The 21504-nt window shown below is 35.6% G+C and overlaps 1 protein-coding gene across 2 annotated transcripts in view; it reads right to left on the bottom strand.

The window, feature by feature from the left end:
* Positions 1–1130: 1130 nt before the first annotated feature.
* Positions 1131–21504, bottom strand: part of LOC148657156 (ALS2 C-terminal-like protein) — a 56744-nt gene continuing 36370 nt past the window's right edge. For both annotated transcript variants that reach the window (XM_088643040.1, XM_088643041.1), the window contains 11 exons: positions 21291–21421; positions 18563–18778; positions 15564–15657; positions 14331–14488; positions 13129–13179; positions 12395–12571; positions 8872–8914; positions 7813–7874; positions 7028–7177; positions 5973–6069; positions 1131–5736 (listed from right to left, as the gene is read on the bottom strand). In XM_088643040.1, the coding sequence (XP_088499166.1) occupies positions 5674–5736; positions 5973–6069; positions 7028–7177; positions 7813–7874; positions 8872–8914; positions 12395–12571; positions 13129–13179; positions 14331–14488; positions 15564–15657; positions 18563–18778; positions 21291–21421 (1242 nt within the window). In that variant the 3' untranslated portion in view covers positions 1131–5673. The remainder of the gene's footprint in view (positions 5737–5972; positions 6070–7027; positions 7178–7812; positions 7875–8871; positions 8915–12394; positions 12572–13128; positions 13180–14330; positions 14489–15563; positions 15658–18562; positions 18779–21290; positions 21422–21504) is intronic.

The following is a 21504-nucleotide window of genomic DNA, read 5'->3' as shown; positions in this document are numbered from 1 at the left end:
TATGGAGTCCTGTATACTTGAGAGGAACTTCACTGAGGCTGCTGATAGAAACTTGAGGGAGCATGGAAAGGGTTAGAAACCTATTGCCACATTGGCTGTGACCAGACGCTGGCACCGGGGGCTGTGAATGAGCTCAGTGCCGGGTGACACAGTGAGCTCACACATGTAGGGTGGAGTGAAAGTCAAAGAGCAGGTGGGAGGAAGAGGGGTCGCTGATGGCAGGGAGGGAACCCATCAGCACTGGACCACTATAAGGTCATGGACACAAGGTGCAGTGTGGGCTATAAACAAGGAGTCCAAAGAAGTCTTCTCACATCTCACTGCTCTATTTCAGGCTGGTTATCCATGGCCTGAAATATCATTAAAAGGCAGCAACAGGGACACTTACACACTCAATTCAGATTTAACATAAGACACATGCTGTGCAGTTCATACACACACAGGACATTATTTGGAATTTATCACACGTTTTTATGGCCTTTGATACAAAATACATTCAATATATCAAGGACATTGTAAAATTATACATTTTGAACCTCTGTGACTTTCAAAACATAAAACGTTTCTTAGGATAGTGGTAATGCTTGGCAGCCATATCGATTTGGTAGCAGTGGTTATGTATGTAGTGGGTTTTGGTAGCAGTAATTTGCCCTGGACATCGAAGATTTGTATTTGTATGCAAAGATTTAGGCTTAGACAAACATGCTAAGGACTGTATATTGTTCATGCCTCTACCATTACTCAACACAGTAAGCAGGTGAAGGGCTGTCAGTAACGGGAGTAAAGGAATCTGTGCTAAGCCGATACAGTAGTTCAAGTAGAGGTGACTAGAGTGCTTTTACAACTCTAGGGAACTCAATATCGGATCATTGATCTAGCAGAGAATTAAGTTGGAAATAGGCTTATCAATGAGGCGATCGATTGTTAGATTGGTTCTTGATGTTTAAATCAAAAGTGGAAAAGAGAGGTGGCCTGAGCAAGTTCTCAATGTGGCAGTGGACTGCTCATGTGAGTGCTCATGGGAATGTAGTGTGTTCTCTTGGCAATGTCAGGCTGTGAGCCGCTTCCAGCCTGGTTGTAATAGAAATATAATGTAAAAGAAAAAAAGGAACAACCACAGACAAAATAAATTACCAGTGAGTGCATTTTTAATTAGATATGTAAAATATATTTTAACATTACCAAAGCATACAGTATACAGCATTGTATTCAGAATTCACCTGATTTAACTTTACCTTTTCTGATTTATACCATGGCTTGCTTTCTTCTAGGTAACATATCCTGTTATATTTTAATACAAAAATGGTTTCAGCATCACTTTCCACTCAAACACTGTACAAAAACCAAGAGATGTCTTAAAAAATAACGTTCTTTATTCTTATTGCTTTTTCCTCTTGATGAACACTACAGGAACATAAAGAAAATCATTCTATGCAGGAAAATATGTAATGTGCTAGAACTTTATAACCTTTAACCTCTAAAAGTTTGGTCTTTTACAGTGAACATAATGTATGGTACAAGTGAAATGACTTAATTGTAATAATTTCCCCACGATGTGCTTGCATTGCATATAATGAAAATCTTTGTGATTCATCATACAGAAATATATAATTCAGCAGCATTGAAGGAACAAGTTTGATGATGACTATAGCTGCATTTCTATGAGTAAAGTGTTTTTTGTTCCCTAGTCACCTTTTCAGTGATGTGGCTTCTAAATCTCCAAAAAACACAATCGTTTTGTGGGTAATGCTTCAGTACAGGAGCTGCAAATGTCATTCTGAATTCCCTAGAATCCATAACATGATCTTTACTAATAATTAATTGCATGGTTATTACATTAAGTCAGATTTTTATAATTTATAAATACTTTGTCAATACCCACTTCAGTGTTAATTATTAAATGCTTTTTAAGGAGTTACCTTTTTGTGTGAATGTATCAGATAGTTGTGTGCAACACCTATCGGTACTTTAAGGTACAACAATAAGCATTCTTTGGAGTATTAGGGTCAGATTATTTGGAGTTCAACAGATGCTCCTTATCTGATCTTATCAATCAAGGCAGCCAGGTTGGTTTTAAAAAATGACCAGATGGAACAGAGCAAGTAAGTAATATAAATTGGACTCCACACACTCTCAGAGAAAAAAGGATTGAAGTAGAGAGCTCTAAAATCCACCATAAAAATAAACTGCAGAGGGAGTGTATTCCTCCTTTGGCAGGCTACACTGTGGGAATCTGGTAATTTGAGCCCTGAAGAGACAACTATTAGAATGTAAGAAAGACACTGTTGTCTTACAGTTGTGGATTATTAATTTCCGTTTTGTGGTCTGCACCATGTAAAAGAAACTTTTCTTGTATTTTAATACAGTATTTGGTGAAGGGATAAAGGCTTCCCTTTGGTTACCACCCCTCTAGGCAGTGATTTCGTCCGGAGTGGAGTCTTTTATTTTGTAAACAAGGTTCCCCTTTTCCTTTAAGGTATTTGTGTCTTATTAACAGGGTTCAGATCCTTTTCCTGGTTCTGTAAAAAGGCTAGGCTAAGGTACGCAGAGTTGTTATACATGATTGTAAATGATGGTAGTAAACATTGTGTGTACTTGTTATACTTGTAAATAAATATTTGCTCTTCCTTTTAGTTTGCTGCCTTGTTCAGTACACTGCCACTTTTCTGTGCTGAGAACAAAAAGTCTATGTGAGTACACTTGTTATCATTTGGTATTGATTTTGCAATTAGCATGCAAGGCAAGCCTGTGTCAGTACCTGATTTTCACTTTGAAATTTTAGATTAATTTAATTGTTTACACCTCACACTGCGTTCTATAGCAATTGGTATCTCAGTGGGAATGCACAATTTTTAATATACTGTATAAATTAACTTATCTGAACATATCATAGAATACATAATTGCAAATATTCTGCATATATTCATAGATTTTCTGCCAACAATGATATATCAGATCATGAAGTCTGAAAAGGCTTAGGCATATCCTGTAGTTTCAAATTTATTTACCTCATTATTGGTTTGAGTACTTGAATCTGCCTTTATTACCCACAAGAAAATAAATGATACAATTGACCTTTTTACTTTTAGGCATGGATTGATTCTATAAATATATTTTATTTTTCAGCTTATTTTCATCTTCTCTTACTTCCAATAGCAAGCACTTTTCAGTAAAAAATAAATAGAATAGAAATAAAAAAATGTTATAAACCAGCTTTAACATATTCTATTGTACACTTTTTTAAAAGCCACTTGCATTGTGAGGAAGCTTATTAGCGCCATGGAGAAAAAAAATAGAAATAGTATTACATTTACTATTTTTGTATTTATTCAAGGTAACATTGCGTTAAAACATGATACTTTTTGCTTTTATACAAGATAACATTGTGTTAAAAAATGATAAGTAATTTGTGAACAATATTGCCTACCATATACATTTCTTGCAATACTGTATATATGCAATATTGTTCCATAGAAACTAGCATTGACTCTTTAAACATTGCACGTAAAGCATTTACGATGACTACACAGTAAAACGTATACCTACTGTTTGTTTACTGTTACTGTTATTGTCGGTAACAGTAAACAGCAAGCCATCAATGAACAAACTGTATAATGGATTACACGCTGTAATGGAAGTTATTTTCTTTTTGTTTGGCATTCACCTATCTCTTTACATTCGTGTCTGTCCAAACGGAAACAGATATACTGGTTCTTTCCCTTTCAATTGACACTTTTTCTGTATTTTTCTGTGTACTTCTAAATTCAAATGTATTGATGTAAGCATAGTCTAAAAGATTGTGAGGTTTTGTGTTTAAAGATCCAACGATTGACTGACAATAACAATATTGTTAACCAATTTGCACATTTTAACCCAGTATTATCTTGTATAAATGCAAAAAGTTATTGTTTAAAAAATATATTTTTATTTGTAATGCTAATAAGCTTCCATAGAATTGTCAAGAAATTGAAATGCCAAATATACTGATGGAAAAAAAAGAAATGCAACACCTCCTCCTCCACACTCTGGACCTCCTGTTTGCATGGAACAGGCTGAAGAGTGACTCATCCGTGAAGAGGACCTGATGCCACTGCTGACAAGTCCGTCGCAGCCTCTGTCTGGCCCAAGCCAGTTGGGTGTGACGTCTAGGAGGTGTGAGCAGAGGGCCTCTGACAGGTCGCCTTGCTCTAAGGCAAGCAGCATGGAGCCTCACTGTCCTGTCACTGATGCGGGCATTGTGTGTGCCAGCAGTTTTAGCAGCAGTACGGGTGGCAGATCTGAAACAATCTCTCAGATGGACCAGTCTGATCTGTTGGTCCTGCTCTGGTTTGGTCACTTGAGGGTGACCGGATCTTGGACGGTCATCTGTTGTGCCCGTCTGCTGAAACCTTCTCTGCAGTAAGGGCATAGTGGAGCGCCTTATTCCATAGTGTCTGGCAACGCTGGCACATGACACGCCAGCCTGCAGCAAGCCTTTGGCCCTCTCCCTTGCATCTGGTGAGACATCATGGAATGCACAGAAAACTAACTAATTGTGGCCTTTTTTTTTGCAGTGACCTAAGCTTTGAATGAAGGCCTCTTTAAAGGTGACCTGATCAGGCATTGTTCCACCTGGACCTCGTTGGGTAAAAGTCCACCTAACAAGCTTTCGTGTGATTGGCAAATTGCAATGCCTCACTGAACAAGCTGTGTTGCTGTCTAGAGGGCTTAAAACAAATTAACAATTTTTTGTGAAAGTACATAATGTTACAGGCACACCAGGACATCGTTAAATAACAATTAACATTCCACGCTTGACCTGCTATTTAAACCCATCTCAGTCGACACCTCTGTGCTCTGTATTGTACAGTCTCCTCTGTTTCCTGACCTCGCCTTTAACTAGCGATCCGTGTTGGAAGCTACAGTAAATCTCTTAGTGACTGCTTTGAATACCAACTCTGCCTAGCCCTTTTGGAATCATTCGCCTTCTCCATTTTCCTAACGAGACCGACCTGCATGGGGTTCTCCTTTAAGTCTTGTAACATATAAGCTATAACTATAGTATTCTCATTCCAGAAAATGTTGCATTTCTTTGTTCCATCAGTATATTATCATATCTACACTCTAGGCCTGTAAGGGCTGCTAGATTTACTTGCTCATTAGTGCATACAGTAAGTGGCAAGTGACAAGAGGAAATACGTTTCAGAACTTGACCTTTAAGCAGTAAACATTAAAAAATGAGGAATAAATTTTAAACTAAATAGATCTGTATGGATCCTGTGGTAAAACACCCAATGTAAAAGTTTATTACACTTACAAGTTTTATACCTCTTACAAGAAGTAAGTTGTAGATTTACTAATGTATTGTGGTATGGCACAAAAAGCTCGAGTAACATGCTGCCTGCTGTCAATTTCTTGTACTATGCAGTTCTTTGTCAGGATGCATGCATAATTTATTGCACGTCAATACTGTATGTAAGAAGAAGCATTGCTGAGCATTAGGTAACGCTCACCAATGACAACATGCATAGATCTTAAAACAGAATACTTTACAGATTTCTACATTATCTTGTCTTAACAAGTGCAAGATTTAAGAGCCTGGAGCTTACTTTTATTGTCATTCATTGCTATTTTATCATAGATTCAAAATGAGATCTTAAGAAGATATTGAGGTATCTTGTCATTTGGTGATCTTCAGACTGAGTCTGTGAACCGACCTTGCCTGATCTCTTGTTTCTGGATATGCTGGAAGCAGGACTGGAAACATAGAAACAGTATTTATTAATTTAACATAGCATAAGTAGCCATAAATAATTAATCTGAATGATTTTAACATCGAAAATTATTTTAAAAAGTAATAGTAATATTGTAATATCCACTGAACATTCCCCTCTTAAAATAACAAGTTTCATTTAAACTGTAAAGTCTATTCCAACCAATCGCATACATTTTATTTTAAACACTGTAGATTACAATACATCTACGCAACATACCTCCAGTGCAGTTAGTAAGAAATCAGTAATTCCACCAACACCATTAGGGTCCATCATGTCTCTGATGAGATGCAGTTCAGCTCCCAGGTGCTGGATCCTGTGACAATAGTAACCAAATTTCTAAAGAAACGTCTTAAAAAGAGCAAAATACACCTATGTTTTTTCTTCATAGAAGAATGTTTATTAGAAGGTAAAAAAACAACATTTACAGTGTATATTTAGTTTACTGTATTTTTGTAGCGTGTTTTTTGCATTGCAGTATTTTTCGGTAAATAAACACTTGAAAGGAAATAATAAAATTGTACATTTCCGGACAGGAACGCATTACAAAAATTACAACATGGCTGACTGAGTAGAAAATGTATCATGTATAGAGATGGTGACTTGGGAACATACCATAATGAATGATGACAAAGATTAAGAAAAGGCCAGTGCAAAAATGTGTGTTGAGATAGGATTTGAACAAGTTAAACGCGGAAGGGCGTCCTGGAAGTAATTGTTGAAGATTCTCAGCATGACATGACACAGCTAAAAATCTGACAGTAATCATCACAGAATGATCAATATGAATATGAATAAGAGCCACATAATGTCATATCCAACCAGATGTTTTGGTGGAAGTTAGATGTAACAAAAATTTAAAAAAATATATTCTCAGTTCTAAACAATAAGTGCATTAGATTAAAGGAACACTTAATTACTAGGTGCTTGCCTTAAGATTAGTAATATCTACTCTTAAATTTAAACACATAAGATTTAGCAGTAAATATTCTCAGTCATAGACAGACTTTGTATAAAAATGGTAACTGTCAATTATGTAAATTCTGCCTTTTTATTGGTCATTGGTACCCAATTGGACAGCTTTAAATTGCCACTCTCATCATACCAATATATAAAAGTAAGTGAATGTATTTGCTTTCAGTGGATTCTTTTAATAACAGAGTTAAACTATCATACATTAAAATATAATTCCCATTTATCATCAGAGGGAAAAGCTGGTTAATGTCAGAAGGTGGTAACAACAAGTTAACAGTTCATTTTTAATTCTAATGTACCTTGCTCTGGAAACTACATAAACCAGAAGAGGCAACAGGTCATCCATGGGCAGTTTGTAATCCTGATTCAGCACCCTGGATACTGTTTTCTCAATCTCCTCAAATGTTTTATAAAGAGTATCCATTTTTTCCCGAGGGTCTGCTGTAGTGCTGTTAGGATACATAAAAGCAAAATTCAATCTTACTGATTCCTTCTCTCTCTAATGAAACCAAGAATCAATTATTGTTTTATGAAAAAAGTAAAACAAAAATATTTAAAAGTTACTTTCTGCCTACAGGATTTTATTTATTCATTCATGATTGCATTTTTGTATATTTTTATAGTGTTGTGAAATCTATTGTTTTATAAAAGCTTTTGAATAGTATTAGGACACTACATTGAATTTCTCTCCCATTTCTGCCTGTCTCTGGAAAGTTCTGTTTTCTTTCATATCTGTTTGTTCTGAATTCTCCATTGCAGTTTTCAAATGGTGAGTGTTTCAATAACAAAAAACTACCAGCAACAAAAAAAAAAAAAACTACTGAGCAACTGTTACAGCTGCGAGATGGCAAAAGTATATCTTTATATAACATAGATTTTAAATTTAAGGCTAACAAAAACATTTTGCTCTATGAAAGAGAAAGCACATTTTAAATATATACAAACAATTTGTGTTCTATTAAAATGAAATAAATATGAAATAAATCAATTTTTTTTTAGTTTGAAAACAATTCAAACAAAGTTCATGTTCAAGCAAGAGAATAGCATTGAAATATTATCAGAGGCACCTTGCTGAAATATTTACCTTATTTTCTGGAAACACTCAATCGCTGAAAGGAAACACTGGTCCTTTACTAGAGAATATCTCTGAGGAAGACAAGGTTTTTTCTTCTGTTTAGTAAAGACAAGCAACGACACTTCTGAAGTGCATAAAAAATTGTTTGTTAAGTCAATTTTATTTGTATAAAAACACATGCTTTTCTGTGTAATTTTTCATCACAAGACATTAGGGGGTTTCTCTCTGTCAAATAATAATGGGGGTAGGAATCAATGGATGTCCTTTGATTTGTGAAGGAAACAAATAGCCACAGGGAAAGTTACATCTCATTTGTGAGAAAGCTGGAACACAGGAACCCACTAAAACTATTATCAGCCAGAAAAATGCTAACAAGCAACAATGTAACATAAAAATGTTAACAAGCACATTCTATGACAAAATAGGGAGTATGTGTAATGGAATGCCATAACCTAAAATAGAATAAAGGGAGCAAAAGGCATTTACAAGTCACAGCTTTGCTCCATCATCTAAACACCATACTTTGTTCAAACATAATGTTACCTGATAAGAAACGAAAGCTTGCTTTGTGTAAATACATATTTATGGGAGTTTACGGAGAAAAGGCAAGCGAAACTCGTCTAAAATGCACAACAGTTTCCTCTTTTATCCCAATTAGCCATCTCTACTAAATGTTTCATCTAATATGAAAATAATCTCTTATATTCTAGTTCACACTGACAAAGACCAATGTCAAAGGCTGACCCTTGTTTTCTGTAATGGGATGTGATAATCAAGACAGGAACTTTCTTGTGTGGTTTCAATTTACATTAAATATCCAATTTTATATTTGATGGTAAAGCAACAATAATGCTATTCTGATACAGAAAATTAATGTATAGCAATAAATGTTTGGTATAAACATTAAAATAAATATAGAAATTAGGTATTTGATAAACATATCTGGTACAGTATGGCTTAAACAGCTTTTATTGTTCTATTTCATTACTGAGCATGTTTTTATTTTTATTATTTTCTAGCATTAAATACAAAAATATTACACTATATGAAAATAGGAGTGGGCTTTACCTGATTAATAGTCAAATGGAGGTCCTTGAGTGGCCATAAATGTCTGTTATAAGAGATACAACATAAATTTTATTCTCATCTTCATCAACTACAGTTAGCTGAATGTTCTGAGTATAACACAAAACAGATGCTTTCCAGTACAGTACTAGCTACTTTGACACAGTTAAAATTAACAGACCATAATATGAAATGTTCAAGCACCCTTCTCCCTTGAAATGTAGATGATTTTACACTTGTACTATATTTTTTAAATAATAAAGACATTTCTTACTAATATTAAACTTGACTTCTAAGACTATTTAAAAAAATTGTTTGGCATCTGAATAGGAAAATATTTATTGATTAGTTCAACAGTGTCAATAACAAAAGAAGTACAAATACTATACTCAAATACTATACATATTGACGCACAAAATAAACACAACACTTATGGATTTCTTGTATTAATAAATATACTTTATAATGGATTTAATTGTTAATACATTTATTTAATATATTTATATTTAATATATTTGTAGCGGCGAGGCTTATTAATAAGAAAGAATTAAGTGTTCTGAGCCTTCCCAAATGAGGCCCCATCTCTCTGTTCATCTCTGTGGTGCAGCCACAGAGAAACTATTCATGCAGGCTGATTTAAGGTTCCTTTGATAAGGTTTCCTAGGACAGCTCCCAAAGGGGGATGCACTTAGCTAAGCCTGGCTATCATGATCAATGGTCATCCATTGGCGCCTATCTGTCTAGGGAGTGCCAGATGGACATCTGGACTGCCTTCCTAAGTGTCAGGAGTAAGTGACTCATATCTCACCTTGATCAACCAATCAGGGACTGGTAGGGCCGAGTAACCCACGTGGGACTCTGATGCCCATGGAACTTTCAGCCAATCAACGAGCTGAAGTTCCTCCAGGTAAAAACAGGCAACACAGAGAGCCTGTGAGATTCAGTAGGATTCTGGAGAGAATTCTGTGGACTTTTCTAAAGGGAATTCAAAGGAGAATTCCAGGGCAGGACGGCCCAGGAGCAGAAGGCTCCCAAGGACAGGACATTCTCGCAGCGCGCCTCCTGACCATCCTGAGACTCAGCCCGGACAACCACGGAACGGCCAGTGTGTCCGAGTGCCAGAACTTTCCTTTGTTCTAAGAGTCTAGAGTGGAGGTTGCCAGAGAGTAACCAGAGGATCCACTTGGATTACTTGATCCAATACATTTGCTCAACCTGAGGGTGGATCGGTGGTTAGAATTTGTGCCTTGCAGTGTGGGGGACTCACAGAAGTATGAGACCTGTAAAATGCAACTCTTGAGAATGAGAGCAGACCAGGATCAGTGGAGACAAGGAAAGAAGGTGAAGCTGTAGGCCACGAGTTATCCTATTTCAGTTTTTAAATGTCAGATCTAGAAACCTAAAGGAAACCTACAAATAAAACCTAAAGGAGAAAAGATATTCAAATGTGTGATTGTACCCTCTCAATACACTACAGTACAGTGTAGTAAGTTTAAAAGTTAGCCACAAATAAAACCAAGAAAACAACACAAAAAAGGATACATAAATGTGTAGCATAAGTGACCTGTTTTTCTAATATATTTTTGTAAACATATTTGTTGTACTCCAATATACAGTACCTTCCCTTGATTTTTTAAAATGTAATTTTCTCACTGCAAAACTTTAAAAATCTTCCTGAAAATTCCAGACTGAATTTATGGCATTTAAATGTTTACTAAAATAAACATTTAAAAATGCAGGTACTTTGTATTGTCACTAGATGGCAGTGAATAGCAGTAAGCAGTCTACAACCAATGCAATGCAGATAAAGGGGATAGAGATTTTGCTTTCCAAATAGTCTGTCCACAATTCGCCAGTGTGGAAATCTAATTTAAATCCCATTAAAAACAACAGCAAATACATTTGTTAAATTTAAAGTGACCACAATTCCCAAAGTTGAAAAAGAGGACACCAGAATTTGGCAAGATGGTCGTTACTTTCGCTTTAAAGCCACTAGAGGGCGTCTGTTTTCTAAATCTCAGCCATCTGATTGCTACATTTCAATGTGCGTATTCAAGCATGCTTTACACAGCTGGTCCCTATTTTTCTAAGAGTTTAAAAACGCATAGTTGCAGCGCTTAGGTGGGTTAGTTGGAAGACTGTAGTAGCTTGGGAATGTTGCTAAAAAAAAAAAAAGAGAGGGTAAAATATATAATATAAAAGAAACTTAAAAGAGGTTTATAGGAACTCTAGATCAAATGTCCGTCCTAGAAAAAAAGGAATAATTGCTCTTTACTGAAATACGACGTGAAAACAGATTTTGATCGGTGGACTACTTAAAGGACCTCTTAAAATGTAGGGCTCTTAGGTCAGAAGAGCAAGACTTAAAGGCAACACATTTTAAGCATTTTAAGTTTTCACTTTGGGAAATATGGAATCTGTGAATTTGTGTACTTATTCTTTTATGAGAATTCACATATTTCCTCTAACTCATGGAAGCATAAAAGTCAAGTCAGATTGTATTTTCTGTAAGCACCCTGAAACTAATTTGGATGCATTCCATTGAAGATTTTAAATGTACGTTGGAATGAATATATTCTTTTACAAATTCTGTACTTCTGATTATCAAATGTTCAAGTAAAACAGGATATAAAGATTTTTTCCCCATAATTCCAATCTTAAATAAAATTTTTATTTTTGTAAAATAGTGCAGGTAGCTGTATTGTTCAGTGATGGATGCATAACACTTTAAAGGAGTTATGCAGTACTGATAAGTCTTTAAGCACAGAAACCACAAATAATTTTGTTTCAGTGTGTGTGCTGTTTTTAGTAATAGTAGTCTAATCACTGATATAGCATAAGGGATTTTCTGAAATTCCAAAACATAGACTTCTCTGTGAGCGTTAATTAGGCTAAATGTTTATTTATCCAATATGTCAAGTGACACAGATCAAGATAATTGTTTTCTAATAAAAATTTTGTTCCACTGCAGTTTTCTGTGAGAAATGCTGTTAGAGCTGAAACTTGAGTTGTGTCAAACAGTAGATGGCAGTAAATATCTATTTTCAGTCACAAATCACTAACTTGAGTTTCTTAACTACTGACTTTGTGCTTTCACTCTACAAAATTACACTTCTAATATAAATATAAAGATCATCACATAAAATTCAATAAACACGTGCAGCCAATATGAATGTAATTTAATTAGAAAAAAGTACAACACCAGGCACTGTAGCAGTACTGAAAGAAGTCAGATTGTTGGCAAAAACCATTGTCTCCTCTGAGTGATTTCAGTCAGTTGGTTCAAAAAGATGTTATAATCCCTTGAGTATATGTTCTGTCAAAGGTCTTAATATTTTCCTTAGAACTAACAGTTGATGGTACGGTTTTATTCACCATAAAGTATTAATACAAAAATGTATGAAATGTATTTACAAGACAATGCTAAGGAGCTTGCTTCTAAATTGTTTACCAGACTAAAGTGTTCACCAGATGCATAAATAATACCTAAAATAAAAAATTAACAATAAGACAAAATAAAACTCACTTCTGTACATCGAGGAACTCCAACAGTTTTGTATCTGACAGCAGGCCAAGGTGCACAATACCCTGCCAATAGAGGGCATCATCTTTTTCATGGCAGACCATGTAAAGCATTGAGAGCTCAGGGTAGAATGCAGGCAGGATCAGGGGCAAGACCAGAGTATAACAGTTCAGTTCATTCCTGCAGAAAATGAACAAGACATTTGTGGCTTATTCTACAGTGTAGATCACATTCTGTGTGATCTTCTGTATGTGAGCTATATGATTGTACTGTAGAACTGAAATCAGCAGTGAGTGACAAGGTAAGACACTAAAGATACAAAAACATAATTTGTATCTTACACTTCATTGCCTAACAACCACAATGTTATAAATGATCCAAAGTACAAGATCAGTTTTACCATTTAAATATTGGATAAAATACTTTAACATATGAAAATGATAATCCAAGTTTCAAGGAAATAGTTACATACCAATAGATGTAACTTGGTCAACATAACTGCTGACACTAATCTTATTTTATCATTTTGCTTCTTATGGTTTAAAATTGGCAAAATGCCCCAAACAAACAAAAATATATAATTACAAGACATTTTTAATGGAGAGAAACATTTTACAGCACTTATAGTAAGTCAAGTATGTTTAGATTTTGTAATTAGTAACATTTAAAAGTTTATTGAGGAAGAATAAAATCTAAATCCAAAATCAGAAACAGCCACTAAAAACACTCTAAAATACCTTGTCACTTCATTTTGTGAATCCCCTGTTAATGACAAGGAGATATAATCCCTGAAACAAAAAGCAAAACAAAAATGTCAAGTTGAAACATTCAGAATTTCTTAGGTACAAATAAGCAGTATTATTTATATATATGTATACAGTTTATATGATTTATACAGTTACTTATTCTTGATGATTTTAACATGAATTATTTTACAGAACACATATTAATGATTAAATTCATCATTTATTTATTTTACTTTGCTTGTATGTTTTAACTATTCTTCAAAATGTTTACCTAGAGCTCTTGATCCTCTCATAGATGTTCACAAAACAGAAAATCTTCACTGTTCATTAAACTAAATTGCCAGCACTAATTGGTACCTGCAACAGATTTGTTTGCTGGTCAAACTTTCTGCTGACCTACACAATGCCAGCTGCACTATGGAGGCAGAAGAATATCAGAACCAGGAAACAGCAGGAGGGATTGGAATATATATATATGGAAGTACTGAGATGTAAAAAAACACAAGAAAATGAAAAATATGTCAATATGTATGCCCACACCTTACATGCCAACACATTTGGCACACCTTACTTGTTTTGTTATCAGCAGGACCAAAGATTGTGGATTGAGAATCAGAGACTTATTGAGACTCTTTATTTAATAACACCGGTGAATCAATAACATATACAGTACATGAAGGTCTGTTTAGTCCCCATGATGGATTTATGTTTACATATATGGAATATAATTATGTTAATTATGTCTTTTCAGAAATGCAGTAGTCTGACCTTACATTATGACCAAGAACAAAACATGATGCAAAAAGATGTAATTTTAAGAGAAAAAATAACACCTTAAATCCTTCAACTTGTTCACATATGGCACAGAAATAGAAATGGGGAACTTCACTGCAGAAGCAATACATATTGTTGAATTGAAAGTTACTTTTTTCTGCAAATATATGTCTTATTAATAACAACATTCACAAAAAAATCATTTACATTTTAATCCTTTGTTAAATTTGCAATGCAAACTCTGGGAAGATTAATTTCCTTAGGAACTGTGTGGTCTGCCAACTTTACATATCATAACATGTTGAGGCTTAAGGGGTTGGATCTTAAGCATGGTGCTCCCATGTTAGAAAACAGGAAAAATGAATTCTTGGATTTACAGACACTAAAAGTACTGCTCTCCTGTCTTTCACTTTACTCACATGATAATTTCCAGAATTTTCTCAGCATGGTATTTAACTTCTTCCTGTGCCATGGTCACTAAGTGCTTGTTTGCTCCCATCCCAGAGTAAGTGGCCTGGAACACGAAGACTTGTATCTGGAGGAGCTTTCCCAAAGGATGCATGGAAGACTGGAATGACTGAAACAGTGGAAGAGTAGGTTTAGTCAGTTGTATCTTGGGTATATTTTCTAACAGCTTTATGCTGACGCAAGGAGGGATACACCTCAGATAGTATGCCAGTCCATTGCAGGGCACACACAGACACACACTCACACCCAGGGCCAATTGCACAGAAGCCAGTTCAGACTTGTAGGTTGTTTTGGACTGTGGGAGGAAAATGGGGAACTATGACGAAACCCATGTAAACATGGGGAGAACATAAAAACTCCACGCAGTACCCCAGGTCAGGGATTGAACCCAAGTCTTCAGAGTTGCAAAGCAGCAATGCTAAACGGTACACCACTGTTCCCGTCTTTTGCAAAATCAAACCCATTATTTCCTTTGTGAGCCAAAATCATGTTATCTTTCCACTGATTTTATTAATGTGAATGTCTAAGAAAACTTTGTAACGATGCAGGTTCTTGGGAGTAGCCATGGCAAACACTGGTAAAGTCAACGCCCCCTTTGTGGGGGAGGAGGCACCAGTAAGAGGTCAGCAAAAAGAGAGAAAAAAAAAGGAAGAAAAGGATAAACACACTACTTGGAACAGTGGCATCCAGACTGGACTATTCTTATTTAGCAGGGCCCAGATTGGAGGAAAAAGAGGGAGGCAAAAAGAAACTCCCCGGGGGAATCCCAACAGTGGGACAGGTGAAAGAAATATTTAACCTTCCTTCGTGAACTCTCATGGAGAGGAGATGCTCAGCCTGCCCTGGTGACTACTCCCGGCAAGACGGGAGAGGAGAAAAAGAAACAAAAATAAGGCCTTAACACTCTCTCCACAATCCCCTCCGGATCTGTTGCTCTAATATTCTCCCCTTGCGGGGATTCATGACTAGGGTTCTGCTAGCTGCTCCCTCTGGGGAAGAGTTTAGCGTGTTCTTAAACGACTCCCACAGCTGTGGCTCATCCGAAATTAACCTCCCCAGCTGTGGTTGTCAAGGCTACCCATCACCCTTAATACCACACCCTATATTCTAAATTTACAGGTGTCTTTCTGTAATAGTTTTACAAACAGCATACGTTTATTAAGGTAAAAAATATATTTTCAAACCTTTTCCAGGTACTTTTGTAGCTGTTCCACATCTTGTAGTGTTTTTAAGTCTTTTATAAAGTCAGTGTTCTTCACTGGCAGTTCTCCACATTTTCTATTAATATGGAAACAATTTATTAATACATTTTAACAATAAACGTACATTAGCTTTTTTTGCATTATAAGCACATAGCTAATGCACCAAAGCCAGATTAGGCCAAGTTTAAGTTTTATTTTTCCTCCATGCTTGCTGGCTGTTATTCCTAATTCATTCCATATTTTATGACTTCCCAGAATAGCCACTATTAAAAGGTACATTGCTGGAAATCAGCGTTAATGAATGTAACAGGCATGGTGCCTTGAAGATGTAAAGAACTTGTTATTGTAAATAGTTCCCCCTTGGTACTGTTTCATGTTTTCCCTGTTATTACTGTTCCCTTGGATCCTGTGGGCATTCCCAAATGTGTATATTTGGCAGCATAGGTACTGTATGAGGAATGACTGCTGATCTCTGCACTAGTTCTGGAGTTGAGGGTGTACAGTGGTCACACAGTACTCACTTGGGTGAGGGAACACGTTAGTGGAGAAACCCCCTGCATACTGATCAGCTTTGGTAAATGCAGGCCATTTGTGGAACTCACAAGCAAATCCTTGATTTTGCTATACAAATTACATAACCAGAAGTGCACCTTTATATCTAATTACGTTTTAAATGTTTAAAAAAGGTAAATGGCTTATGTACTAAATTACTATTTCATTCAGGTCTTTACTAAGAAAGTTATCGATAATACACTTCAGGATGAGGTAAGGCAAAGTTTCTGTATGTATACTATAATATTAGTACAGAAGAGACAGTAGTACTAAGAGTTGTTAGAGGCAGTGCACTTAAGATATAGCTCTGGGAATTCTATTAATTGTGATAGAATTATATCAATTGATAAATGGAATTCTATCAGTTGTGCATTATGGAAACAACAAAGATTATTCTTAGGCTATAAGAAAAAATCTTCCAACATTCACTCAAGACAGGGTTAATACCCATTGACAGAAAAAGTATGATGTAGCACCATATAAAAGGCAATGAAACTAAACAGTAATTATATACAAATAATTCTTACTTCTTTCATTTGTAATGCTATAGAAACAATAAAAAGAACTGAACGTATAATCGATTTGACAATAGGATTTTATGGGGTAGTCAATATAGAAATGATAAGTCTGCTAGAGAACTTTTAATATGCAGTAGCAAGAATGAACACAAAAAAAATATTTAAGATATTTAGATTTCAATAAAGCATTTTAAATGTTCTTTATAAAAGGTAAATTCTCAAAATGCAGGCAGTAGGCACTTAAGATAATGCATGTACTTGAATGAAAAGCTGGTTAAAAAATGGGAGATGGAGTACAGATAATGGGTGAATGCTCAAATTAGGGTTTAATTAATTACCAGTGCATCACAAGAATTTGTATTAGGACCACAGTTCTTACTTGATGTATATCAATGATGTAGATTCTGGTGCAGTGAATACATTAATGAAATTAGCAGATGGCATATAATTAGTATATAATTAGTAGGATTACCAACATTGTAGAAGCTCCAAAAAGATTTAAAACAAAGGGGCATGAAAAAGCAAAGCACATGCAATTCAGCACATCAAATTAATTTAGAGAAACCCAAAGTAAAACCGAATTATACATTAGATCTTTCCTGTGAAACTTCTTTAAGAAGTTTAAAAAAATGTTTACATTTGTAGATCTCTTATAGTTTTGGCAATGGATTCTACAGATGTGGTGCTGTGCAAAAAAAAAGCTCTATCACTTGTTTTATGGAGCATTGTCTTTAGTAGAGTAAGAAGGACTAAAAGATTAGATTAATAGTTGTTTATGCTCATTTCACACAGTGCAACCTCGATATAACATACCCTGTTATACCACAGCTTTGGATATATTGGGTATAATTGTTTAGCAGATCAGCTAGCTCTGAGTGTCAATGCTAGTTTAAGCAGTTTAGGACATTCCAGAGACAGTAAAAGTGTACACATTAACACTTATTGATAGATAAATCAAATTGAGGATTGTGTCATTAGTTTTCAGGTGGGATTGACTATTCCTACTATGTTAGCTTCAGAGTCAACATGCAAGTGGGTGATTGAACAGACTCACTGTCCATACAGCACATTGGCTCAAATTAAGAAATAGCTAAGGTTAGACTAAAAAATGTGACTTTTGCTCCTTAAGATGGATATGTTTTATTTCATTGAAATAAAGGTGGGTAGTCTGTAGTGCACTCTAAATGGGTATAATATGTTTGTGACAGGCTGTGTTCATTTGGGAGGGCACTGCTGCAGGGAACTGGTGTCTTCATGAGTTGCATTTTGTTATATGGAAGTTGTACTGTATATCCTTAAAATTGAATAGAGCAAGATTTTTCAGTGGTTTACAGATAAACAATAGAACTTCACAGAGTACAATATGAATTTTACAGGGACCAAGTCCAATTTTCAGAGGATGGGAGTAATGTCTTAAAGCAGAAGTTTATTGCATCAGCTGCAGAATGCTGAACTCTCTCTAGTACCTTACTTACCATAGTAAGTAACAAATATTGGAAAAAAAGACATATATCAATATTTTAAGGTCAGATACTCAAAGCTTTAAGCCATTTAATGTTACCTACGTGGAGCAAAGGTGTTGTGATATCCCTCACATGCTCTTCCAGTGACAACACAGAGTCAAAATTAACACCATTAATGCCATCAAGGTTTTGATTTCGGTACCACTAACAACAATAATTTATCAAGTTGATGTTGGACACCTATGAGCATAAACTGAGTCATGTCACAGTCCATCTAAAGAACATTTTCTTACATTTATACTTTACCATTAAATGACATTTGTAAATGAAGAAACAGCATTTACTGCACATTACAACTTTATAGTAGATAAGGGTTTATTCTTGTCTGAAATCTCTTTAATTTATTGTTTAGAAATACAATTTTAATAGCTTATCCAGTGGAACCTACCTTTTGCTGGCAAGATAAGTTATGGTTGGTTCACTGCAGTTTTGAGCAGCCCGTTTATCACTAATTGCTTTTCTCAGTGACCTGCCACTTTCTGTATGGAAACCAAGGAAAGCCTCCTCTGACTCATCTGTGGAGCCAGCACGCAGGTACTCAACAAAGGGTTCAAAGATTCCTGGCCATCTCTCTTTCACTGGTAAACCATGCAGTCCCAGCTGTCTTAAATATACAAGATATTAAACTCTTCATTAATACTTAGAATTGGACGTTTATAATGTAACAAACTCCTGGTTTGAGCATGAAATACCACAGTAATGTAATGCAGGAGCTCGTTTCCACAGTTAGCTTAATTTTGCTATATTTATGGTAAACTTGGGCAGCAACAAATAGCAGGTAGCAGCTAGATTCTCATTTTAAGTGGATAAATATAGAAAGTTACATGCTGGCTATTATGATAGACTTATTCTAGAAATTATTATTCAGCAATTATTTGTATACATAAAGTGAGTTCACTGGTGTCTTGAGCACATAGAAAGACAGCCCACTTCTCTTTCCATTGCATATTGAAGAGTAGCAAATGGAAATTCTGCTTATATATTCCTTTTAATACTCTAAAACAGTGGTTCTCAAACTTTTTGGACCAAGTACCACCCCTAATCCAACCAAAGCATCCAAGTACCACCTACAAGTCATGATCTCATAGGAATAGAAATTCTCAATGACCAACATGAGCGCGCGTGCACACACACTCACACATACATATAATAAATATTATAATAATAAACTTTATTTGATATAGCGCCTTTAAAGGTGGCTTCTCAAAGTGTTTTACAGAAAAAAAAAACATTAACAACAACTAATAAAAAAGCACCATTTCAGTGAGAGGTGTGAGCCTGTTTAGTTGAGCAAAGCAGATGTGAATTAATTTTTCGAGCCTTGATACAATTCACAACCGAGTCTAACAGATATTAAATCGTCAGGCATTTTCTTGACGGCAAAGGTCTCGCGGTGGATGTTGTAATGCGTACATTTATTTCTGGAGCAACCTCTCTAATTCGTGCAACTACACCGTTATGTCGGCTTGTCATTGCTCTAGCACCGTATGTACAAACTCAGATGCATTTTATCCAGTCGAGGCCATTCTCTTCGATAAATTCATTCAGAAGCTGAAATATGTGCTCTCCTGTAGTTCCTGTTGGTAGCGGTTTACAGAACAGAAAGTCTTCATGGGACATGCCCTCTAACTCGTATCTAACGTAAATGAGCAAATTGGTCAAATCGACTACAGACTCATCTAATTGCAGTGAAAAACATCTGCTCATCTTAACGCGCTCTATCAGTGTACTTTTGATATAATCCTTCATTTAAATAATTCTATGAATGACTGTGTCTTTCAGGGGGAGGGGGGCAGCAGGTCGAGCTGTTTAGCAGCCTTTTCTCTACACATAATACGTGTCAGCTCTTTTGCCAACGGTAAATAAGGTTCTTCAAAAATAGTGTAGCTTACCTGCTTTAGCAATACGCAAGCTTGCATTTTTCCGCGTTTCCGTTTTTATTTCCGTGTTTATTTAAAGTTTTTATTTCATGCGCATGGGAGCGAAACACGCTCAGTGTATTTTTCTCAAATTAGAACAGTTCTTAAATATTTTTCTGTTATCACGCTTTTGTGTGCTCACAAGATTACCTGCGTTCGTAGCACGTATTTCTATGCATTCCTGTGTTTAGAACGTTGGCATAGTTCCAAAATCACGCACATTCACCTTTCTCCCTATTTGCTGGAGATACAGTAGCTTTTTTTAAATACAATTGGTCACTTGCATCCGTAGCACGCATTCCTATAGAGTGGTATAGAATTACAGAGTATCTCTTGTGTACACTGAAGTATTAGCGCGCACTGTATCGTAGTATGTAGGCTGCATATTCGACACGTATTAAAATACAAAATATGAAAACCCGTCCCGATTTTTCAGCGCACACGACACAGTTCCAGGGTCATTTGGCGTACCACTTGGCGGCACTCCACGTACCACTGCCGGTACGCGTACCACAGTTTGAGAACCACTGCTCTAAAACTTTTGATTGCATTGCTCTAAAGTCATTTTTGAAAAATCTGTTGGGCAAGCTTTCCCCAAAGGCTTATTTTCAATCGTCTTGGGGTTATTACAGAGAGTATTCTTTAAGCCTTTCAGAGAGCATAAATTATTTTCTTTAGCAGAGAGATAGAATGGTGCGCTCTTAAAATTTGAATCAGGGTCATTGAAGGTTTGGATATTATTTAGACTTATTCTAGAGCTAACGGTATGTCTAAATGTTCTTTTTTTCTGCTTGAAAAATCTGAGAAGTGTTACTGCCATGAACTGGGAATAAAACTACATGTTAGATAAAATCAGACAGCATTTCTTGAAATAATCTCACAATATAATTGTGTACTTCATATTAACAAAACAAAACAAACAATCTGAAGATGGTTTTCAGTAAAAAGATGGTGGGAAATAAAATGTGGGATAAAATATCTATGAAAGTAATATGTCTTGAAATAAATGTACAAGACTGAAGATTCTAAGATGAATTATAAAACTGTAAAGTAAGCAGACTTAAAGAAATTATGATAGTTTTGCATCCTATTTGTGGATCAACCAGAATGTGAATTAATTGACCAAATATATTGGAACATTAAGCATATTTTTCAAATGAAAAACATAGGAACATATGTTTATATAACTTCACTTACAGCTGAGCAGCTGCCTCTGCAATGTCATCATTGCCTGCTGTATTCAGAACTCCATTTGCCTGCAGGCCATTTCCAAACCTGTTACTGAAAGCACCTTCTATTGTGAAACCATTTGAAAATGTCAGCTTCCCCTAAAAAAACAAATGCAAATACATTATTTTAGGCTTGTTTTCTCATTTTAGTGGTTTTTCATCTATAGTATGCTTTCTAAAAG

Source organism: Lepisosteus platostomus, chromosome 8 (genome assembly GCF_059453375.1).
Source record: "Lepisosteus platostomus isolate fLepPlt1 chromosome 8, fLepPlt1.hap1, whole genome shotgun sequence".
In the NCBI taxonomy this organism is placed as follows: Eukaryota; Metazoa; Chordata; class Actinopteri; order Semionotiformes; family Lepisosteidae; genus Lepisosteus; species Lepisosteus platostomus.
Note: the sequence above shows the minus strand (reverse complement) of the source record. Positions and strands in the feature narration are given on the sequence as shown.